The sequence below is a fragment of the Hyla sarda genome, chromosome 8, assembly GCF_029499605.1.
Source record: "Hyla sarda isolate aHylSar1 chromosome 8, aHylSar1.hap1, whole genome shotgun sequence".
Taxonomy (NCBI): domain Eukaryota; kingdom Metazoa; phylum Chordata; class Amphibia; order Anura; family Hylidae; genus Hyla; species Hyla sarda.
In genome coordinates this window covers 191,562,447-191,583,727 of record NC_079196.1, presented here as the reverse complement: position 1 = coordinate 191,583,727, position 21,281 = coordinate 191,562,447, and the positions used below count along the sequence as shown (strand labels likewise).

At 49.1% G+C, this 21,281-nt stretch overlaps 1 protein-coding gene across 4 annotated transcripts in view; it reads right to left on the bottom strand.

Annotated features, from left to right (window-relative positions):
• LOC130285523 (cytochrome P450 2K1-like) overlaps positions 1 to 21,156 on the bottom strand; it is a 69,244-nt gene extending 48,088 nt beyond the window's left edge. The window contains exons 1-2 of one of the 4 annotated variants that reach the window (XM_056537019.1): positions 21,093 to 21,112; positions 1,731 to 1,871 (exon numbers count right to left, since the gene is read on the bottom strand). In XM_056537019.1, coding sequence (XP_056392994.1) covers positions 1,731 to 1,806 — 76 coding nt within the window. In that variant the 5' untranslated portion in view covers positions 1,807 to 1,871; positions 21,093 to 21,112. Of the gene's footprint in view, positions 1 to 1,730; positions 1,872 to 20,763; positions 20,782 to 21,092 lie in introns of those variants that run through there. The other 3 variants (XM_056537020.1, XM_056537021.1, XM_056537022.1) reach the window with 3 other exon arrangements.
• Positions 21,157 to 21,281: the final 125 nt, after the last annotated feature.

Here is a 21,281-nt window from a genome sequence, read left to right as displayed (position 1 = left end):
AAAAGCCATCGTGAGGTTCTGTGAAGAGTTCTCCCTGAATGTGCCGCGGTCATGATATTTATACACATGAATGTGATTGCCCTCCATGTGTTAATCTTTACCAGGGTACAAATAACGCATAATAAACAGACTGGCCTATTGCCATTCTACTCGGCTTAGAGTTCTGGTTTGGATCACAAAATCTTGGTGAAAACTATTGTATTTTATACATAATATACACACTCAATTGTGTCTGATAAAGCATTATAGTTTGCATTTATTATTTTTTCTGTTTAGTAGTTGTACCATTGCCAGGGTCTAAAGTTCTAACAGCAGTGTTAGGAAAAACAAGTAAATCGATATCTGGATAACAGTGTATTATACTCTATTTTGATAAGTTTCTTGTTTTGAAAGTTTTAAAGGAAACCTATCAGGTCCCTTAGGCCTCACAAACATTACAGGTCAGGAGAGCAGTGTTATCATGCTGTTCTTCTCTGCTCTCTGTGATGCTGCAGTAAGCCGAAAATGAAAATTTATTCACTGACACCTATGACTGGTTATACACAGGCCAGTGTGTGAGACCCCAGGGACCTGACAGGTTTCCTTTTAGCAAATACAGATAGTAAGCTTAATTAATTTTTGTGGGCAAGAAGGTGAAAGAGGTTGGTCCAATGTATTATGACTTGTCTATTAGACGCTTCAGACAATTAGATCTTTGGTGACTAGGATTCTGCCATCATCACCAGCGGCTTACACATAGAGGGGATCCATAGCAAAATTTAAAAAAGTTTTTACCAATTATGGTGCCAGGTTTTGCCATCTAACACAGACAGAAAGTTCTCCCTTTCCAAAAATGACCCTTGGATCTACTCACCCGACTTGTTTGCTATCTTTTGACGTTTAACCTTTGCTAGCATTTCAGACTTTGGCATTTGTGCAGAAACAGACTGATCTCAGTGGTACAAAGGCAAAGGATTTGTACAGTCAACCATTTTAAGTTATGGAAAGGACAAAGTCATAATGTATCTTAGTGAGAGTCAAAGGGCCCAAGAGGTTAACTGAGGGCTAAGTTTGAGGCTACTTGTGTGTCCACAATTTGAATACATCAATACAGGAAACAAGATGGCAGACAAAACATGTCACACATACAAAACTGCTTAGTAGGGATCAGAATTTAGTTTGGGGGGGGGGGGCATTTTTTTATTTATTTTTTACATTTTTATAAAAGCCTTACATTGATATCTGTAATTGGCACTCCTTTGCTGTTCCTGTCTGCCAATTGCTAAGTTACGGCCAGGGGTGTAGCTAGAAACCACAGGGCCCTGGTGCGTAGCTAGAAACCACAGGGCCCTATCACCTGACGACGCGCTTCCCCAATCCCGGCGACCCCTTACTCAAAGATATCAGTGACTACAGCACTGATGAGACACAGCCAGGAGAATACACACCAATATAAGTGACTAACAGGCAGGGCCGGACAGACAAAACATATGCCCAGGCATTTAAGAATAAGCAGCCCATTTTTCTGGAGGGGGTCCAACTGCTGGCCCACCTATCACCTTGGTTCCAGCTGTTGTAAAGCTATAACTCCCATCATGTCTGGAGAGCCTCAGGCATTATAGGAGTTGTAGTTTTGCAACAGCTGGAGAGCCACAGATTAGGGTACTTCATCACCTATCATCACTGCAGAACTAACAAGTGATTACAGCTCTGATGGGACAGTCAGGAGAATACACAGTGATATCAGTGACCTGAGTGACGTCTTCTCTGTTGTCTTTTCTTTTCTTCTTCATCTGGTCCAGACGTCAGGACGTCTTTCAGCTCCATCTTCTCTGAAGAGTCTGACGCTCGGACATCATAGGTTCTCACTTTGTCAGTAGAACCTCACAGGGCTGTGGAGTTGGAGTTGAGGAGTCGGAGGAAATTTTTGTTACCTGGAGTTGGAGTTGGCAAACAAAGCACCGACTCCGACTCCTACTAAATTTAGATTAGAATTTAAAGAAAGCAAGTTTAAATGTCCCAATTCACAAAAAGTTAATATTAATTACTTCTCTACTGTAAGAATAAAGACCAATGCATTCAGTGCCTCACATAACCACAAAACAAACACGTTAAGTGACCGTGAAGAAGCATGCTTTTCATGTGCTTTACTATATGGCACGCAACGCACAATTAGGAGCTTTGTTTTGTTGTTACAGGGAACCCATGGGTAACCTAGCCTCTCACTGATAAGGGATTAAGTAAATATGTTTTTTGCAGGATTAGAGACACTTGTATGAGTGAAGGGAATGGAGGGTAGTTAAAATAGTTAAAGACTGAAGCTGTAAACCATTGGAAAAACTGCTGCCATTAAGCTAAGGCTTTAAAAACTTGTAAACTCCCATTGTTAGCTTAAACTTTAAACATGACTATGGGATTCTACTAGGGAAATCATGTTTTATAATAAATGCTCCTTCCTGGATCCTCCCACTGCCCTATCTTCAGCAGCAGATCAGCACACAAAAAGGAGAAGGCAGCAGCTTCTGCCCAACTACCTCTCTCTGCTAGAAGAGCTTAGAAGAACTTGGTGGAACAGCTTCTTGGATTCAACTGTAAGTGTTTATAAATACATTTGCATATTAATACAGAGGAGTCGGGGAGTCGGAGTCGGAAGTACAAAAAACTGTGGAGTCGGAGTCGGAACATTTATCTACCGACTCCACAGCCCTAGATCCTCATCCTCTGTATGAAGATTATTCTGCTAAATACTGTACCCCCTGAATATAATACTGCTACCCACTGCACCCCCTGAATATAATACTGCCACCTACTCTACCCCCTGAATATAATACTGCCACACACTGTATCCCCTGAATATAATACTGCCACACACTGAATCCCCTGAATATAATACTGCCACACACTGCATCCCCTGAATATAAAACTACCATACACTGTACCTCCTGCATATAATACTGCCACCCACTGTACCCCCTGAATATAATACTGCCACCTACTTTTCCCCTAAATATAAAATTGCCACCTCCTGTTCCCCCTGAATAAAATATTGTCACCTACTGTTACCCCTGAATATAATCCAGCCACACACTGTGCTCTCTGAATATAATACTGCCACATACTGTTCCCTTTGAAAAGAATCCTGCCACACACTGTACTCCCTGAATATAATCCTGCCACACACTGTACTCCCTGAATATAATCCTGCGACACAATGTTCTATCTGAATATAATACTACCACACACCATACCCTCTGAATATGATACTGCCACACGGTGCCCACGAACGTAATACTGCCACCCACTGTACCCCTGAATATAATACTTCCACACACTGTGCCCCTGAATATAAACCCTCAAAAATAACCATGCTATACCCTGTACCCTCTGAATATAACCCTGCCACACACTACCTTCCAAATATAATAATCCCTCCATAATAATAATACTAATACTGTTACACACTGTTTCTTCTCAGTTTAGCTGAATCACACCTGTCCTCCTCCAGACCCCTCTGTCCTCCTCCTTGCTCCTCTGTTCCAACCACCCTTTCCTCCCAGACCTATAAGTCCTCCTACGTGCTCCTCTTCCCCCTCCCTAGGCCACTAAGTCCTCTCCAGTCTCCTCCCCTCCCCAGACCCCAGAATTCTGCTCTAGGCTCCCCTGTCAAACTCTCCAGACCTCAAAGTCTGACCCATACCCAATCACCTCCTGTCCCCCCACAGTGATGAACAGTATATGTATTTATGTATGATAGATGTGTATGAGACTGGTGTATGCATGGTAGATGTATGGCTATGATATTTGCGTGTATGATAGATTTATGTATGATAGATGTATGATACATATACACATCATACACCCATCTATCATACATACACACACCTATCATTCATATGTACATCTATCATACACACATCCATCATACATACACATACATCCACACATCATAGATACATCCATATAGCTTACACACATACACACACATACACATCTAGCTTACACACATCTATCAAACATACACACATCATACAAACACACACCCGGCGCCTCCTGGGGCCTATTGCAGCCAGTGGCACAGGGAACATCTAACGAATAGAGGGAAAATGGATTCAATAAAATTTCAGCAAATTTTGGATGCTAACTTGATGCCATCTGTGAAAAAGCTGAAGTTAAAGAGAGGATGGCTTCTACAAATGGATAATGATCCTAAACACACCTTGAAATCCACTGGGGATTATATCAAGAGGTGTAAACTGAAGGTTTTGCCATGGCCTTCACAATCTCCTGAACTCAACATAATTGAAAATCTATGGATAGACCTTAAAAAAGCAGTGCCTGACAGACAGCCCAGAAATCTCAAAGAAGTGGAAGACTTTTGTAAGGAAGAACGGGCAAAGATACCTCAAACAAGAAATGAAAGACTCTTGGCTGGCTACAAAAAGCATTTACAAGCTGTGATACTTGCCAAAGGGGGTGTTACGCCGAGCGCTCCGGGTCCCCGCTCCTCCCCGGAGCGCTCGCTACATCCTCGCTACTGCAGCGCCCCGGTCAGATCCACTGACCGGGTGCGCTGCGATACCGCCTCCAGCCGGGATGCGATTCGCGATGCGGGTGGCGCCCGCTCGCGATGCGCACCCCGGCTCCCGTACCTGACTCGCTCTCCGTCGGTCCTGTCCCGGCGCGCGCGGCCCCGCTCCCTAGGGCGCGCGCGCCGGGTCTCTGCGATTTAAAGGGCCACTGCGCCACTGATTGGCGCAGTGGTTCTAATTAGTGTGTTCACCTGTGCACTCCCTATGTATACCTCACTTCCCCTGCACTCCCTCGCCGGATCTTGTTGCCATCGTGCCAGTGAAAGCGTTTCCTTGTGTGTTCCTAGCCTGTGTTCCAGACCTCCTGCCGTTGCCCCTGACTACGATCCTTGCTGCCTGCCCCGACCTTCTGCTACGTCCGACCTTGCTTTTGTCTACTCCCTTGTACCGCGCCTATCTTCAGCAGTCAGAGAGGTTGAGCCGTTGCTAGTGGATACGACCTGGTTACTACCGCCGCAGCAAGACCATCCCGCTTTGCGGCGGGCTCTGGTGAACACCAGTAGTAACTTAGAACCGGTCCACTAGCACGGTCCACGCCAATCCCTCTCTGGCACAGAGGATCCACCTCCTGCCAGCCGGCATCGTGACAGTAGATCCGGCCATGGATCCCGCTGAAGTTCCTCTGCCAGTTGTCGCCGACCTCACCACGGTGGTCGCCCAGCAGTCGCAACAGATAGCGCAACAAGGCCACCAGCTGTCTCAACTGACCGTGATGCTACAGCAACTACTACCACAGCTTCAGCAATCATCTCCTCCGCCAGCTCCTGCACCTCCTCCGCAGCGAGTGGCCGCTTCCAGCCTACGACTATCCTTGCCGGATAAATTTGATGGGGACTCTAAGTTTTGCCGTGGCTTTCTTTCACAATGTTCCCTGCACTTGGAGATGATGTCGGACCAGTTTCCTACTGAAAGGTCTAAGGTGGCTTTCGTAGTCAGCCTTCTGTCTGGGAAAGCTCTGTCATGGGCCACACCGCTCTGGGACCGCAATGACCCCGTCACTGCCTCTGTACACTCCTTCTTCTCGGAAATTCGAAGTGTCTTTGAGGAACCTGCCCGAGCCTCTTCTGCTGAGACTGCCCTGCTGAACCTGGTCCAGGGTAATTCTTCCGTTGGCGAGTACGCCATACAATTCCGTACTCTTGCTTCCGAACTATCCTGGAATAATGAGGCCCTCTGCGCGACCTTTAAAAAAGGCCTATCCAGCAACATTAAAGATGTTCTGGCCGCACGAGAAATTCCTGCTAACCTGCATGATCTCATTCATCTAGCCACTCGCATTGACATGCGTTTTTCCGAAAGGCGTCAGGAGCTCCGCCAGGATATGGACTTTGTTCGCACTAGGCGTTTTTTCTCCTCGGCTCCTCTCTCCTCTGGTCCTCTGCAATCCGTTCCTGTGCCTCCCGCCGTGGAGGCTATGCAAGTTGACCGGTCTCGCTTGACACCTCAAGAGAGGACACGACGCCGCATGGAGAATCTTTGCCTGTACTGTGCCGGTACCGAACACTTCCTGAAGGATTGTCCTATCCGTCCTCCCCGCCTGGAAAGACGTACGCAGACTCCGCACAAAAGTGAGACAGTCCTTGATGTCAACTCTGCTTCTCCACGTCTTACTGTGCCTGTGCGGATATCTGCCTCTACCTTCTCCTTCTCTACTATGGCCTTCTTGGATTCCGGATCTGCAGGAAATTTTATTTTGGCCTCTCTCATCAACAGGTTCAACATCCCGGTGACCAGTCTCGCCAGACCCCTCTACATCAATTGTGTTAACAATGAAAGATTGGACTGTACCATACGTTACCGCACGGAGTCCCTCCTAATGTGCATCGGACCTCATCACGAAAAAATTGAGTTTTTGGTCCTCCCCAATTGCACTTCCGAAATTCTCCTTGGACTACCATGGCTTCAACGCCATTCCCCAACCCTTGATTGGTCCACAGGGGAGATCAAGAGCTGGGGTACCTCTTGTTTCAAAGACTGCCTTAAACCGGTTCCCAGTACTCCCTGCCGTGACCCTGTGGTTCCCCCTGTAACCGGTCTCCCTAAGGTCTATATGGACTATGCTGACGTATTTTGCAAAAAACAAGCTGAGACTTTACCTCCTCACAGGCCTTATGACTGTCCTATTGACCTCCTCCCGGGCACTACTCCACCCCGGGGCAGAATTTATCCTCTGTCCGCCCCAGAGACTCTTGCTATGTCTGAATACATCCAGGAAAATTTAAAAAAGGGGTTTATCCGCAAATCCTCCTCTCCTGCCGGAGCTGGATTTTTCTTTGTGTCCAAGAAAGATGGCTCCCTACGTCCTTGCATTGACTACCGCGGACTTAATAAAATCACGGTAAAGAACCGCTACCCCCTGCCTCTTATCTCTGAACTCTTTGATCGCCTCCAAGGTGCCCACATCTTTACCAAACTGGACTTAAGAGGTGCTTATAATCTCATCCGCATCAGGGAGGGGGACGAATGGAAAACTGCATTTAACACTAGAGATGGACACTTTGAGTATCTGGTCATGCCCTTTGGCCTGTGCAACGCCCCTGCCGTCTTCCAAGACTTTGTTAATGAAATTTTTCGTGATCTCTTATATTCCTGTGTTGTTGTGTATCTGGACGATATTCTGATTTTTTCTGCCAACTTAGAAGAACACCGCCAGCATGTCCGCATGGTTCTTCAGAGACTTCGAGACAATCAACTTTATGCCAAAATGGAGAAATGTCTGTTTGAATGTCAATCTCTTCCTTTCCTAGGATACTTGGTCTCTGGCCAGGGACTACAAATGGATCCAGATAAACTCTCTGCCGTCTTAGATTGGCCACGCCCCTCCGGACTCCGTGCTATCCAACGTTTTTTGGGGTTCGCCAATTATTACAGACAATTTATTCCACATTTTTCCACCATTGTGGCTCCTATCGTGGCTTTAACCAAGAAGAATGACAATCCTAAGTCCTGGCCTCCTCAAGCGGAAGACGCTTTTAAACGGCTCAAGTCTGCCTTTTCTTCTGCTCCCGTGCTCTCCAGACCTGACCCATCTAAACCCTTCCTATTGGAGGTTGATGCCTCCTCAGTCGGAGCTGAAGCGGTCCTTCTACAAAAAAAACTCTTCCGGGCATGCTGTTACTTGTGGGTTTTTTTCTAGGACCTTCTCTCCGGCGGAGAGGAACTACTCCATCGGGGATCGAGAGCTACTGGCCATTAAATTAGCACTTGAGGAATGGAGGCATCTGCTGGAGGGATCAAAATTTCCAGTTATCATTTACACCGATCACAAGAATCTCTCCTATCTCCAGTCTGCCCAACGGCTGAATCCTCGCCAGGCCAGGTGGTCTCTGTTCTTTGCCCGTTTTAATTTTGAAATTCACTTTCGCCCTGCCGACAAGAACATTAGGGCCGATGCTCTCTCTCGTTCCTCGGATGCCTCGGAAGTAGAGCTCTCTCCGCAACACATCATCCCTCCTGACTGCCTGATCTCCACTTCTCCAGCCTCCATCAGGCAAACTCCTCCAGGGAAGACCTTCGTTTCTCCACGCCAACGCCTCGGAATCCTCAAATGGGGTCACTCCTCCCACTCGCAGGCCATGCGGGCATCAAAAAATCCTTGCAACTCATCTCTCGTTTCTATTGGTGGCCGACTCTGGAGATAGATGTTGTTGATTTTGTGCGGGCCTGCACTGTCTGTGCCCGGGATAAGACTCCTCGCCAGAAGCCTGCTGGTCTCCTTCATCCTCTGCCTGTCCCCGAACAGCCTTGGTCTCTGATTGGTATGGACTTTATTACGGACTTACCCCCATCCCGTGGCAACACTGTTGTTTGGGTGGTCGTTGATCGATTTTCCAAGATGGCACTTTTTATTCCTCTTCCTGGTCTTCCTTCAGCGCCTCAGTTGGCAAAACAATTTTTTGTACACATTTTTCGTCTTCACGGTTTGCCCACGCAGATCGTCTCGGATAGAGGCGTCCAATTCGTGTCAAAATTTTGGAGGGCTCTCTGTAAACAACTCAAGATTAAATTAAACTTCTCTTCTGCTTATCATCCTCAATCCAATGGGCAAGTAGAAAGAATTAACCAGGTCCTGGGTGACTATTTACGGCATTTTGTTTCCTCCCGCCAGGATGACTGGGCAGATCTTCTACCATGGGCCGAATTCTCGTACAACTTCAGAGTCTCTGAATCTTCTTCCAAATCCCCATTTTTCGTGGTGTACGGCCGTCACCCTCTTCCCCCCCTCCCTACTCCCTTGCCCTCTGGTTTGCCCGCTGTGGATGAAATAACTCGTGATCTTTCCACCATATGGAAAGAGACCCCAAATTCTCTCTTACAGGCTTCATCTCGCATGAAAAAGTTTGCCGATAAGAAAAGAAGAGCTCCCCCCATTTTTTCTCCCGGAGACAAGGTATGGCTCTCCGCTAAATATGTCCGCTTCCGTGTCCCCAGCTACAAATTGGGACCACGCTATCTTGGTCCTTTCAAAATTTTGTGCCAGATTAATCCTGTCTCTTACAAACTTCTTCTTCCTCCTTCTCTTCGTATTCCTAATGCCTTTCATGTCTCTCTTCTTAAACCACTCATCATCAACCGTTTCTCTCCCAAACTTGTTTATCCCACTCCTGTTTCCGGCTCTTCGGACATCTTCTCCGTAAAGGAGATACTGGCCTCCAAGAAGGTCAGAGGGAAAACCTTTTTTTTGGTCGATTGGGAGGGCTGTGGTCCTGAAGAGAGATCCTGGGAACCTGAGGAAAATATCCTAGACAAAAGTCTGGTCCTCAGGTTCTCAGGCTCCAAGAAGAGGGGGAGACCCAAGGGGGGGGGTACTGTTACGCCGAGCGCTCCGGGTCCCCGCTCCTCCCCGGAGCACTCGCTACATCCTCGCTACTGCAGCGCCCCGGTCAGATCCACTGACCGGGTGCGCTGCGATACCGCCTCCAGCCGGGATGCGATTCGCGATGCGGGTGGCGCCCGCTCGCGATGCGCACCCCGGCTCCCGTACCTGACTCGCTCTCCGTCGGTCCTGTCCCGGCGCGCGCGGCCCCGCTCCCTAGGGCGCGCGCGCGCCGGGTCTCTGCGATTTAAAGGGCCACTGCGCCACTGATTGGCGCAGTGGTTCTAATTAGTGTGTTCACCTGTGCACTCCCTATGTATACCTCACTTCCCCTGCACTCCCTCGCCGGATCTTGTTGCCATCGTGCCAGTGAAAGCGTTTCCTTGTGTGTTCCTAGCCTGTGTTCCAGACCTCCTGCCGTTGCCCCTGACTACGATCCTTGCTGCCTGCCCCGACCTTCTGCTACGTCCGACCTTGCTTTTGTCTACTCCCTTGTACCGCGCCTATCTTCAGCAGTCAGAGAGGTTGAGCCGTTGCTAGTGGATACGACCTGGTTACTACCGCCGCAGCAAGACCATCCCGCTTTGCGGCGGGCTCTGGTGAACACCAGTAGTAACTTAGAACCGGTCCACTAGCACGGTCCACGCCAATCCCTCTCTGGCACAGAGGATCCACCTCCTGCCAGCCGGCATCGTGACAGGGGGTAGTACAAGATATTAACTCTGCAGGGTGCCCAAACTTTTGCAGACGCCATTTTTTTGTTTTCTGTTATTTTGAAAGTGTAAATGATGGAAATAAAATCTAACTTTTGTTGACATATTATAAGAATGTCTAATCTGTAATTTGATGCCTTTTGGAGATTTTTCCATCTTTCCTTGGCTTCTTTGTGCACATTAACACAATTTTTTACCTGGGGTGCCCACATTTTTGATCCCCACTGTACAGGGGACTTAACAAAATCACGGTCAAGGACCATTATCCACTACCTCTTTTCTCAGAACTTTTTGACCGTCTACGTGGTGGCAAGGTTTTCTCCAAGTTGGACTTACCGGTAGCGTATAACCTCATTCGTATCCGCAAGGAAGATGAATGGAAAACGGCCTTCAATACTCATGACAGACATTTTGAGTATCTCGTAATGCCTTTTGGTCTCTGCAATGCTCCAGACGTTTTTCAAGAGTTTGTCAATTATATATTCCGTGATCTTCTCTACACCTGTGTTGTCGTATACCTAAATGATATCCTGATCTTCTCTTCCAACCTAGAGGAGCATCATACTCATGTTCGTCTGGTTCTTCAGCGACTACGGAAGAATCATCTCTACGCCAAACTGGAGAAATGTCTGTTCGAGAAGTCTAGTCTCCCATTTCTTGGCTACATTGTCTCTCATCGGGGCCTGCAGATGGATCCAGATAAATTGTCTGCAGTGTTGGATTGGCCTTGCTTACATGCTATTCAACGCTTTCTGGGATTTGGTAACTATTATCGTCAATTTATCCCACATTTTTTGTCCTTGCTTGCTCCAATTGTAGCTCTCACTAAGAAGGCTTCTAATCCTAAGTCTTGGCCTCAAGAGGCTGAAGAGGCCATCTCCTGTTTAAAGTCTGCGTTTGCCTCTGCTCCCGTACTTACAAGACCTGATCCGGAGAGGCCCTTTGATTTGGAGGTTGATGCCTCATCTATTGGAGCGGGTGCCGTTCTTACTCAGAAAAAAGGGCAAGACTGTAACTTGTGGGTTCTTCTCCTAGACATTCTCTCCTGCTGAGAGGAATTATTCCATTGGAGATCGTGAACACCTCATTATCAAGTTAGCTTTGGAGGAAGGGCGACATTTATTGGAAGGTTCTTCTCATCCGGTCAGCATCTACTTCGATCATAAGAATCTTCTATACCTTAAGTATGCTCAGCGTTTGAACCCCCATCAGGCATGGTGGTCACTGTTCTTTTCTAGGTTCAACTTCTTCATTCACTTCCGTCCAGCAGACAAGAACATCAGGGCTGATGCTCTCTCCAGGTCCTCTGACATCATTGGTTTGGACTCCATGCCTAGGCATATTATGCCTCCTGACCGTTTGATGTCTGCCTCTCCTGACGAAATTCAGCAAGTTCCTCCGGGAAAATCCTTTGTGCCCACCAGATTGAGACACAAGGTCCTGAAATGGGGTCATTCTTCCTTGTCAACAAGACATGCTGGAATACGCAACACTCTACTTCTAATCTCCTGGTACTACTGGTGGCCCCATCTTGAACGCAATGTGTCTGATTTTGTACGTTCCTATGAAACTTGTGCCCGTGACAAAACCCCTCGACAGAGACCTGCAGGACTCTTACAGCCTTTACCCATTCCGGAGACTCCCTGGTCCCATATTCCCATGGATTTCATCACAGATTTGCCACCCTCTCATAATAACTGTCATTTGGGTCGTTGTAGATCGGTTTTCCAAGATGGCTCATTTCAATCCTCTAGGAAAAAAAGGCTTTTTAGAAAAAAAAGGCTTAGGGGAGACCATATAACTATGTATAAACAAATCAGGGGTCCATACAGAGATCTATCCCATGATCTATTTATATCCAGGACTGTATCTATAACAAGGAACGCTTTCACTGGCACAATGGCAACAAGATCCGGCAATACAGGGAAGGGGAAGTGAGGTAATATAGACAAGTGCACAGGTGAAATTACTAATTTGGGCCAGGCGCCAATCAACGGCGCACTGGCCCTTTAAATCGCAGAGAGCTGGCGCGCGCGCCTTAGGTAGCGGGACCGCGCGCGCCGGGACTGGACAGACAGAGGACAGGTCCGGTAAGCAGGCTGGGATGCGAACCGCGAGCGGGCGCGTCCCGCATCGCGGGTCGCATGCCTGCTAGAGACACTATCGCAGCGCTCCCGGTCAGTGGGTCTGACCGGGGCGCTGCGAGCAGGTAAACGCTGCGAGCGCTCCGGGGAGGAGCGGGGACCCGGAGCACTCGGCGTAACAGTTTCTACACCAGCACAGATGGGAGTTCTTTACTGTAAGAGTAGTGAGACTGTGGAATTCTCTGCCAGAGGATGTAGTCATGGTGAACTCTGTAAAAGAATTTAAAAGGGGTCTGGATGCATTTTTGGAGAATAATAACATTACAGGTTATGGATTCTAGATTTATATGGACAGAAGGTTGATCCAGCGATCTATTCTGATACCTCTTAACTCTAGTATGAGGGTTTTTTGCCTTCCTCTGGATCAACTCATTAGGGACTCATTAGGGTTATAGGTTGAACTTGATGGACTCTGGTCTTTTTTTCAACCTTATGAACTATGTTACTATGTTACAATGTTACACGGCATGGCTCAATAAATCGCAGGCGCCAGGCCGCCATGGTGCCAGAAAATTTTATCCTGACACCTAGATTTTTGTCAGCCTTTTCCAGTAACCTCCTCCGACCCATGACATACATGTATTTCATGGGACAGGTGATGGAGTATGGCAAGGATTCAGAAGCCGGACCTGCACCATACCCAGCATGTGCATGCTGCTATCTGCAGCTGATACTTGCTGATGCTGTTCATTTAACTGTTTACATGCTGCGATCAATAGCAAGCCTGAACAGTGTTTAGATGTGTCATTGGTGATGCAGTGGTCTGATAAGCCCTCTGCGATGTGTCAATAGATTGTCAGGGCAGCCCAAGGACTAAGCTAGGTGCCTCGGTGCCGTAACCAGTGGAATAGCTATAGAGGTCGCAAAGGTCACCTTAGCACAGGGGGCCCCTGCCACTATACTATACTATGGCCGCAGGTCGGGCCCTCAGGCACAGCCTGAGGTCCCGGGCCTGAAGGGGAGGCTTGTCGCTGCGAACGCTGCCAGTACAAGGCCCGGCGCTAGCCTCAAACCCCCCCCGACCCTCCCCCGCCGAGGTCCCGTACCAGGCGGGGCGCAGCGCTAGCCTCAACCCCCCCCCTTCTACCACAACCCCTAAGCACACCATAATGTTGCCGAGACGTACACCCCCTCCTCCCCTCACCGTGTGCAGCGCAGGCACTGCAGACACGCTCGTAATGCCTGCAGCAACCACCTAGGAGTGAGCACAGAGGAGGGACCGGATCACCAGCAGGTCTCCTCACTAAACTTCATGGTGGGGTTAATTAAATTTTTGGTCTGGAGGAGCGGCGGGGGCTTAATTTGGGGTCCGGAGGACCGTCAGGGGTGGCCAGGTGGTCGGGTTGCTGGGGCTTAATTTTGGTGTTAATTTCGGGTCCAGAGGGGCAGGTTATATTTGGGGTCCAGAGGCAAGGTGTGTATCTATGATGTGTGTGTATATACTGTAAATATGGTGTATGTAGGATGTGTGTATGTACTGTATGTATGGGATATATATGATGTGTGTGTATGTACTGTATGTATGGTGTATGAATGATGTGTGTGTATGAATGATGTGTAAACAACAACAAAAAACGTGGTCTCAAATGGCTGGAGGTGCTCAACCCCAAATGCAGTTGTGCATTTATACTGGGGGAGCAGATCCTGCCCTTGTAGTCCGTTGCTAGGGGCCATACCCAGCATAAAAATGCATACAATGGAGAATACCAGATATCTGATGTAGGATTCTATTGTGTCACTTGTAGTCCACTACAAGGCATCCTCCATTGTATGCATTTTTATGCTGGGGATCGCCCCTAGCAACTGACTACAAGGGCAGGATCTGCTCCCCCAGTATAAATGCACAACTGCATTTGGGGTCGAGCACCTCCAGCCATCTGAGACCATGTTTTTTGTTGTTGTTTAAAAATGTATACTTGGAGGTGTGTAAACTCCATATGTTAATGCGCCTTGAAGATTTTCCAGGCAGCATTAAGGTTGCACCTGGGAGGCCATGCACCTATATCAGCCAACTTGGGTGGGCTTGCAGCTTGCCTCCCTCCTCCCATTGTATGTGTGCTCAGTCACACTGGAGGGAACTGGGAGCAGGCTGCATGTCGGCCTAATGCTGCTGTAATTGCCCACTGGCCCCTGGTTTTTGCTTTTCACACACAAGTAGGTTAGCGTTAGGTCCCGTGCCATCTGAGAAACCTTGGCGTTGGTGTGCAGGCTCTGGTGTGTCCTTCATATAAGGATATACTGGCGAATGTCTCAATTTTAACATCAGTGTTGAGGGATAGCCAATGTCATTGTATATCTATAGCTCCAGTGGTTGCGAAACTACAACTCCCAGCAAGCCCAGACAGCCTTCGGGTGTCTGGGCATGCTGGGAGTTGTAGTTTCACAACCGCTGGAGGCACCCTGGTTGGGAAACACTGCCATAGCAAACCTTCAGGAGCTGTCCAGTGCTCCGGGACTCACCTCTGGCCAGGTTAGGGTTAACAATCCTCCAGCGCGTCAGGCCCGATGCTGACATCACTATGGCACATGCGCAGATGATCCTCCGGAACGAGGACCAGCTGCGCATGCGCTAATCACGGCATCCGATTTGCCGAAAGCAGCCCAATCCGCATTCAGCTTAGAAGAAGCTGAAAGTAAGGAGGGTGCGCGCTGATGATGACAGAGCATTCCGTCGCGCGGGAGGCGGGCACGTACGGAGCAAGGGGCAGGCCGGCCTCCAACACACCACCCTCCACGGTGACGTCCCGGTGGCAAGATGGCGGCGGAAGTAAAGAAAAAAAGTGGTCGAGGCTAGGCAGGAAGCAAATGAAGAAACCAGCTTCCGGGTCTGGAAAAAAGGTAAGTAAAACACCACATACAGAACCTTTAGCAACATGAAAAAAAGCCATAATAACATATAGCCACAGAACTAACTAACTGCCAAAAGTAGGTTAAGGCAGTGGAGAACCCCTTTAAGGGCTTCTTTGAGTTGATCAAACTTTGCCTTCCTAAAGTTAATTGTTTTTGTGGCCCCTTGAGAGATTCCCTTATTGAAGAACAAGTTATATTGTATTATATTATGATCACTATTCCCTAGGTGTCCATCTACCTGCACATTAGTAAGGCTGCATGCACACCACGTTTTTGCTATACAGTTCCAGTATACGGTTTCAAGTTAAAAACCATACGGAACCGTATAGAAAACCGTATGCATTGACTTAACATTGTAAACCGTATGTTTACGCATCATCTGGTTTAATCCGTTTTGTGTCTTATACGGTTTAATCCATTTTTTTTACCTGTACCCAAAACCATGGTCTACCATATTTTTGGGTTCGGGTGAAAAACCGTATTAAACCGTATATATATATATATATATATATATATATATATATATATATATTAGGGATGCACCGATATATCGGCGGGCGAAAATAGCTATTTCGGCAAAATGCCGAAACAACAAAAAATGTGCCGATAATGACCCACCTCCCCTGCCCGCCCACAGCACAAGTTACAAACACTGCCAGTGGCAGAGGCACTCGTGGGCGGTGCAGGGGGGGGGGGGGGGCGGCCGAACCGGGCGCAACATCTTGGGGGGCGCGCTCTCCGGGATAGGAATACTTCTTTTTATGTGCCTGGGCCGGCTCCCGTGTGTGGCTGCAGGCGGGGGCCGGCCAGAGCATATAAAAACTAATATACTGTATACTAAAAACCAGGGCGCCTCCAGCTGTTGTGAAACTACAACTCCCAGCATGCCCGGACCGGCAAAGTCTGTCCGGGCATGCTGGGAGTTGTAGTTTCACAACAGCTGGAGGCCCCCTGGTTTTTAGTATACAGTATTAGGTTTTATATGCTCTGGTCGGCCCCCGCCTGCAGCCACACACGGGAGCCGGCCCGGGCACATAAAAAGAAGTATTCCTAATCCTATCCCGGACATCACTGTGTCCCGAAAAATCTTTTCGGGACATAAGGATGTCCGGCGGTCACTCACCATTCCCCGGCCAGCGCGCGCCCTCCTTCGGTCCCTCGCTTCTCCGCCTCTATGGTCGTACGCACAGGACGTCACTGACGTCCCGTGCGTACAACCATAGAGACGCAGGAGGACCGCAGGATCGTCGCGGGAGAACGCACGCTGGCCGGGGCCTAGTAAGTGACCGCGTCATCTTCTTCAGTGTTCCGGTCACCCCTCCTCCGGTCCCGGCACCTACTGCTATGGTCCATAGGCCATAGCAGTAGATGTGACCCCGGGCCGGAGGAGCGGTGACCGGAACACTGTGGGGGCAGCAGTACAGACATACAGCCTCCAGCCATACACTGTAAATGGCTGGAAGCTGTATGTCTGTGGGGTGGGGGAACTGCTGACCTAATGTGGGGGGGGGGAGCTGCCTACAAATGTGGGGGGAGCTGCCTAATATTGGGGGGGGGGGGAGAGCTGCCTAATATTGTGGGGGGGGGGAGAGCTGCCTAATATTGTGTGTGTGTGGGGGGGGAGCTGCCTGATATTGTTGGGGGGAGCTGCCTAATATTGTGGGGGGGGGGAGCTGCCTAATATTGTGAGGGGGGGAGCTGCCTAATATTGTTGGGGGGAGCTGCCTAATATTGTGGGGGGAGCTGCCTAATATTGTGGGGGGGAGCTGCCTAATATTGTGGGGGGAGCTGCCTAATATTGTTGGGGGGAGCTGCCTAATATTGTGGGGGGGAGCTGCCTACAAATGTGGGGGGAGCTGCCTAATATTGTTGGGGGGAGCTGCCTAATATTGTGGGGGGGGGGAGCTGCCTAATATTGTGGGGGGAGCTGCCTAATATTGTGGGAGGGAGCTGCCTAATATTGTGGGGGGAGCTGCCTAATATTGTTGGGGGGAGCTGCCTAATATTGTGTGTGTGGGGGGGAGCTGCCTGATATTGTTGGGGGAGCTGCCTAATATTGTGGGGGGGGGGAGCTGCCTAATATTGTGGGGGGGGGGCTGCCTAATATTGTGGGGGGGGAGCTGCCTAATAATGTGGGGGGGGGAGCTGCCTAATATTGTGGGGGGGAGCTGCCTAATATTGTGGGGGGAGCTGCTTAATATTGTTGGGGGGAGCTGCCTAATATTGTGGGGGGGAGCTGCCTAATATTGTGGGGGGGAGCTGCCTACAAATGTGGGGGGAGCTGCCTAATATTGTTGGGGGGAGCTGCCTAATATTGTTGGGGGGAGCTGCCTGATATTGTGGGAGAACTGCTGACCTAATGTGGGGGGGAGCTGCCTACAAATGTGGGGAAAGCTGCCTAATATTGTTGGGGGGAGCTGCCTAATTGTCACGATTTGGCTGGCAGGAGGTGGATCCTCTGTGCCAGAGAGGGATTGGCGTGGACCGTGTTGGTGGACCGGTTCTAAGTTGCTACTGGTATTCACCAGAGCCCGCCGCAAAGCGGGATGGTCTTGCAGCGGCGGTAGCAACCAGGTCGTATCCACCAGCAACGGCTCAACCTCTCTGACTGCTGAAGATAAGCGCGGTACAAGGGAGTAGACAAGAGCAAGGTCGGACGTAGCAGAAGGTCAGGGCAGGCAGCAAGGATCGTAGTCAGGGGCAACGGCAGGAGGTCTGGAACACAGGCTAGGAACATACAAGGAACGCTTTCACTGGCACAATGGCGACAGTAGATCCGGCCATGGATCCCGCTGAGGTGCCGCTGCCAAGTCTCGCTGACCTTCCCACGGTGGTCGCTTAGCAATCGCAGCAGATTGCCCAACAAGGACAGCAGCTGTTGCAGTTGACCGCCATGTTACAGCAACTTCTGCCTCTGCTACAGCAGCAACCATCTCCTCCGCCAGCTCCTGCACCTCCTCCGCAGCGAGTGGCCGCTCCTAGCCTCCGCTTGTCCCTGCCGGACAAATTTGATGGGGACTCTAGACTCTGCCGTGGATTTTTGTCTCAATGTTCCCTGCATATGGAGATGTTGTCGGACTTGTTTCCTACAGAACGGTCTAAGGTGGCGTTCGTAGTGAGCCTTCTTTCAGGAAAGGCCTTGTCTTGGGCCACACCGCTCTGGGACCGCAATGATCCTGCCACAGTCCAGTCCTTCTTCGCTGAAGTCCGTAGTGTCTTCGAGGAACCAGCCCGAGCTTCTTCTGCCGAGACTGCCCTGCTGAACCTGGTCCAGGGTAATTCTTCAGTAGGCGAGTGCGCCATCCAATTTCGTACTCTTGCTTCCGAATTATCTTGGAATAACGAGGCTCTCTGCGCGACCTTTAAAAAAGGCCTATCCAGTAACATCAAAGATGTGTTGGCCGCACGAGAGATTCCTGCCAACCTGCAAGAACTTATCCATTTGGCCACCCGCATTGACATGCGTTTTTCTGAGAGACATCAGGAGCTCCGCCAGGAAAAAGACTTAGATCTCTGGGCACCTCTCCCACAGTATCCTTTGCAATCTACGCCTGGGCCTCCCGCCGAGGAGGCCATGCAAGTGGATCGGTCTCGCCTGACCCAGGAAGAGAGGAATCGCCGTAGGGAAGAAAATCTTTGTCTGTACTGTGCCAGTACCGAGCATTTCTTGGTGGATTGCCCTATTCGTCCTCCACGTCTAGGAAACGCACGCACGCACCCAGCTCACGTGGGTGTGGCGTCTCTTGGTTCAAAGTCTGCTTCTCCACGTCTCACGGTGCCCGTGCGGATTTCTCCTTCACCCAACTCCTCCCTCTCAGCCGTGGCCTGCTTGGACTCTGGTGCCTCTGGGAATTTTATTTTGGATTCTTTGGTGAATAAATTCTGCATCCCGGTGACCCGTCTCGTCAAGCCGCTCTACATTTCCGCGGTCAACGGAGTTAGATTGGATTGCACCGTGCGTTACCGCACAAAACCCCTCTTAATGTGCATTGGACCCCATCACGAAATGATTGAATTTTTCGTCCTTCCCAACTGCACCTCTGAGGTCCTCCTCGGTCTGCCATGGCTCCAGCTTCATTCTCCCACTCTTGACTGGACCACCGGGGAGATCAAGAACTGGGACTCTGCTTGCCACAAGAAATGCCTCTGCCTAGTCCTTCTGTCCCACGCCTTCTCAGCAGTCAGCGAGGTTGAGCCGTTGCTAGTGGATACGACCTGGTTGCTACTGCCGCAGCAAGACCATCCCGCTTTGCGGCGGGCTCTGGTGAACACCAGTAGCCTCTTAGAACCGGTCCACCAGCACGGTCCACGCCAATCCCTCACTGACACATTGGATCCACAACCTGTAAGCTGAATCGTGACACTAATATTGTGTGGGAACTGCCTACTATTGTTGGGGGGAGCTGCCTACTATTGTGGGGGAAATGCTGACCTAATGTGGGGGAGCTGCCTACTATTGTGAGGAACCTGCCTACTATTGTGGGGGAACTGCTGACCTAATGTGGGGGGGAGCTGCCTAAAAATGTGGGGGGAGCTGCCTAATATTGTTGGGGGGAGCTGCCTAATATTGTGTGGGAACTGCCTACTATTGTTGGGGGGAGCTGCCTACTATTGTGGGGAACCTGCCTACTATTGTGGGGGAAATGCTGACCTAATTTGGGAACCTGCCTACTGTTGTGGGGGAGCTGCCTACTATTGTGGGGGAGCTGCCTACTATTGTGGGGGAGCTGCCTACTAACGTGGGGGAACTCCCGACCTAATGTGGGGGAGCTGGCAATCTAATGTGGGGGAATCTAATCTAATCTAATGAGCGGAGCGCTGCATTTTAACAGAAGACGGGGAGAAGTCATTTTCGGTATCGGTTTCGGCCGGACATTTTTTTTTATTTCGGTTTCGTTTCGGTTCTGAAATTTCCATTTCGGTGCACCTCTAATATATATATATATATATTAACATGGAAGTCAATGGGAACCGTACAGAACCATATGTGTGTACGGTTCCGGTTTTCACCATACAGTTTTTTACTTTTCACTGTTTTTTTTTTGGGGGGGGGGGGATTTCAATCAAATAAGTGAAACTTTATTCAAAATGGAGTGAAAAGTTATAAACGTATACTTTTTTTAATTAAAAAAATGGATGCAACTGGACATCATTTTTCAAACCGTATACGGGTTGACATTTGTACACACGTTTTGATACAGTTTAGTCCGGTTTTGAGGAATCCGTTTTTCATCAAAAACCTGATACGGGAACTGTATTTCAAAAATGTGGTGTGCATGCTCCCTTTTGTCAGGTCTGTTGGTTAATATTAAATCCTGTAGGATGCCCCCTCTGGTCGGGGCCTGCGCCATTTTGGACAGATAATTGTCTTTAGCTATAGTCAGAAACCTGTTTCCTGTACTGTGGATATGGAATAAGTGTTTTAACTTGACGTAAATGTATTTCAGGGGTCGGAGGGGGTTGATGGAAAAGGTTGGCAAAAATCTCAAACCATGCCCTATACTGTGGATATGGAATAAGTGTTGTAACTCAGATCACCCCTTTACCTTGTGGGTTATCTTATTATTAATCTTATACCACACAGCCCAAAGCCGCAGTGTATCTCTAGGGAAACCGGTCATCAGGTCTGAGCCCCAGTATTGGGACCATATGGTAACACAGGCAGTATATACCTTTCTAAGAGATGAGGGCTGAACTAAGTATAACATGTATACAGTATGCAACACTTTTATAGTTATTTTTCTACATTATGAGCATCAGGGGATGCTGGGAGTTGTAGTTTTGCCATTAGAGTAATCCCCCTTGGTTGGGAAACACTGCTTTATTCTATAGCAATGTTTCCCAAACAGGGTGCCTCCAGCTGTTGCAAAACTACAACTCCCAGCATGCCCAGACAGCCAAAGGCTGTCTGGGCATGCTGAGAGTTGTAGTTTTGCAACAGCTGGAGGCACCCTGGTTGAAAACCACTGCTCTATACACTATGGGGGAGATTTATCAAAACCTGTGCAGAGGAAAACTTGCCCAGTTGCCCATAGCAACCAATCAGCTTGCTTCTTTCATTTTTATGAAGGCCTGTGAAAAATGAAAGAAGCGATCTGATTGGTTGCTATGGGCAACTGGGCAAGTTTTCCTCTGCACAGGTTTTGATAAATCTCCCCCTATCTCCTTCATAGAACTACGTGACATTTTG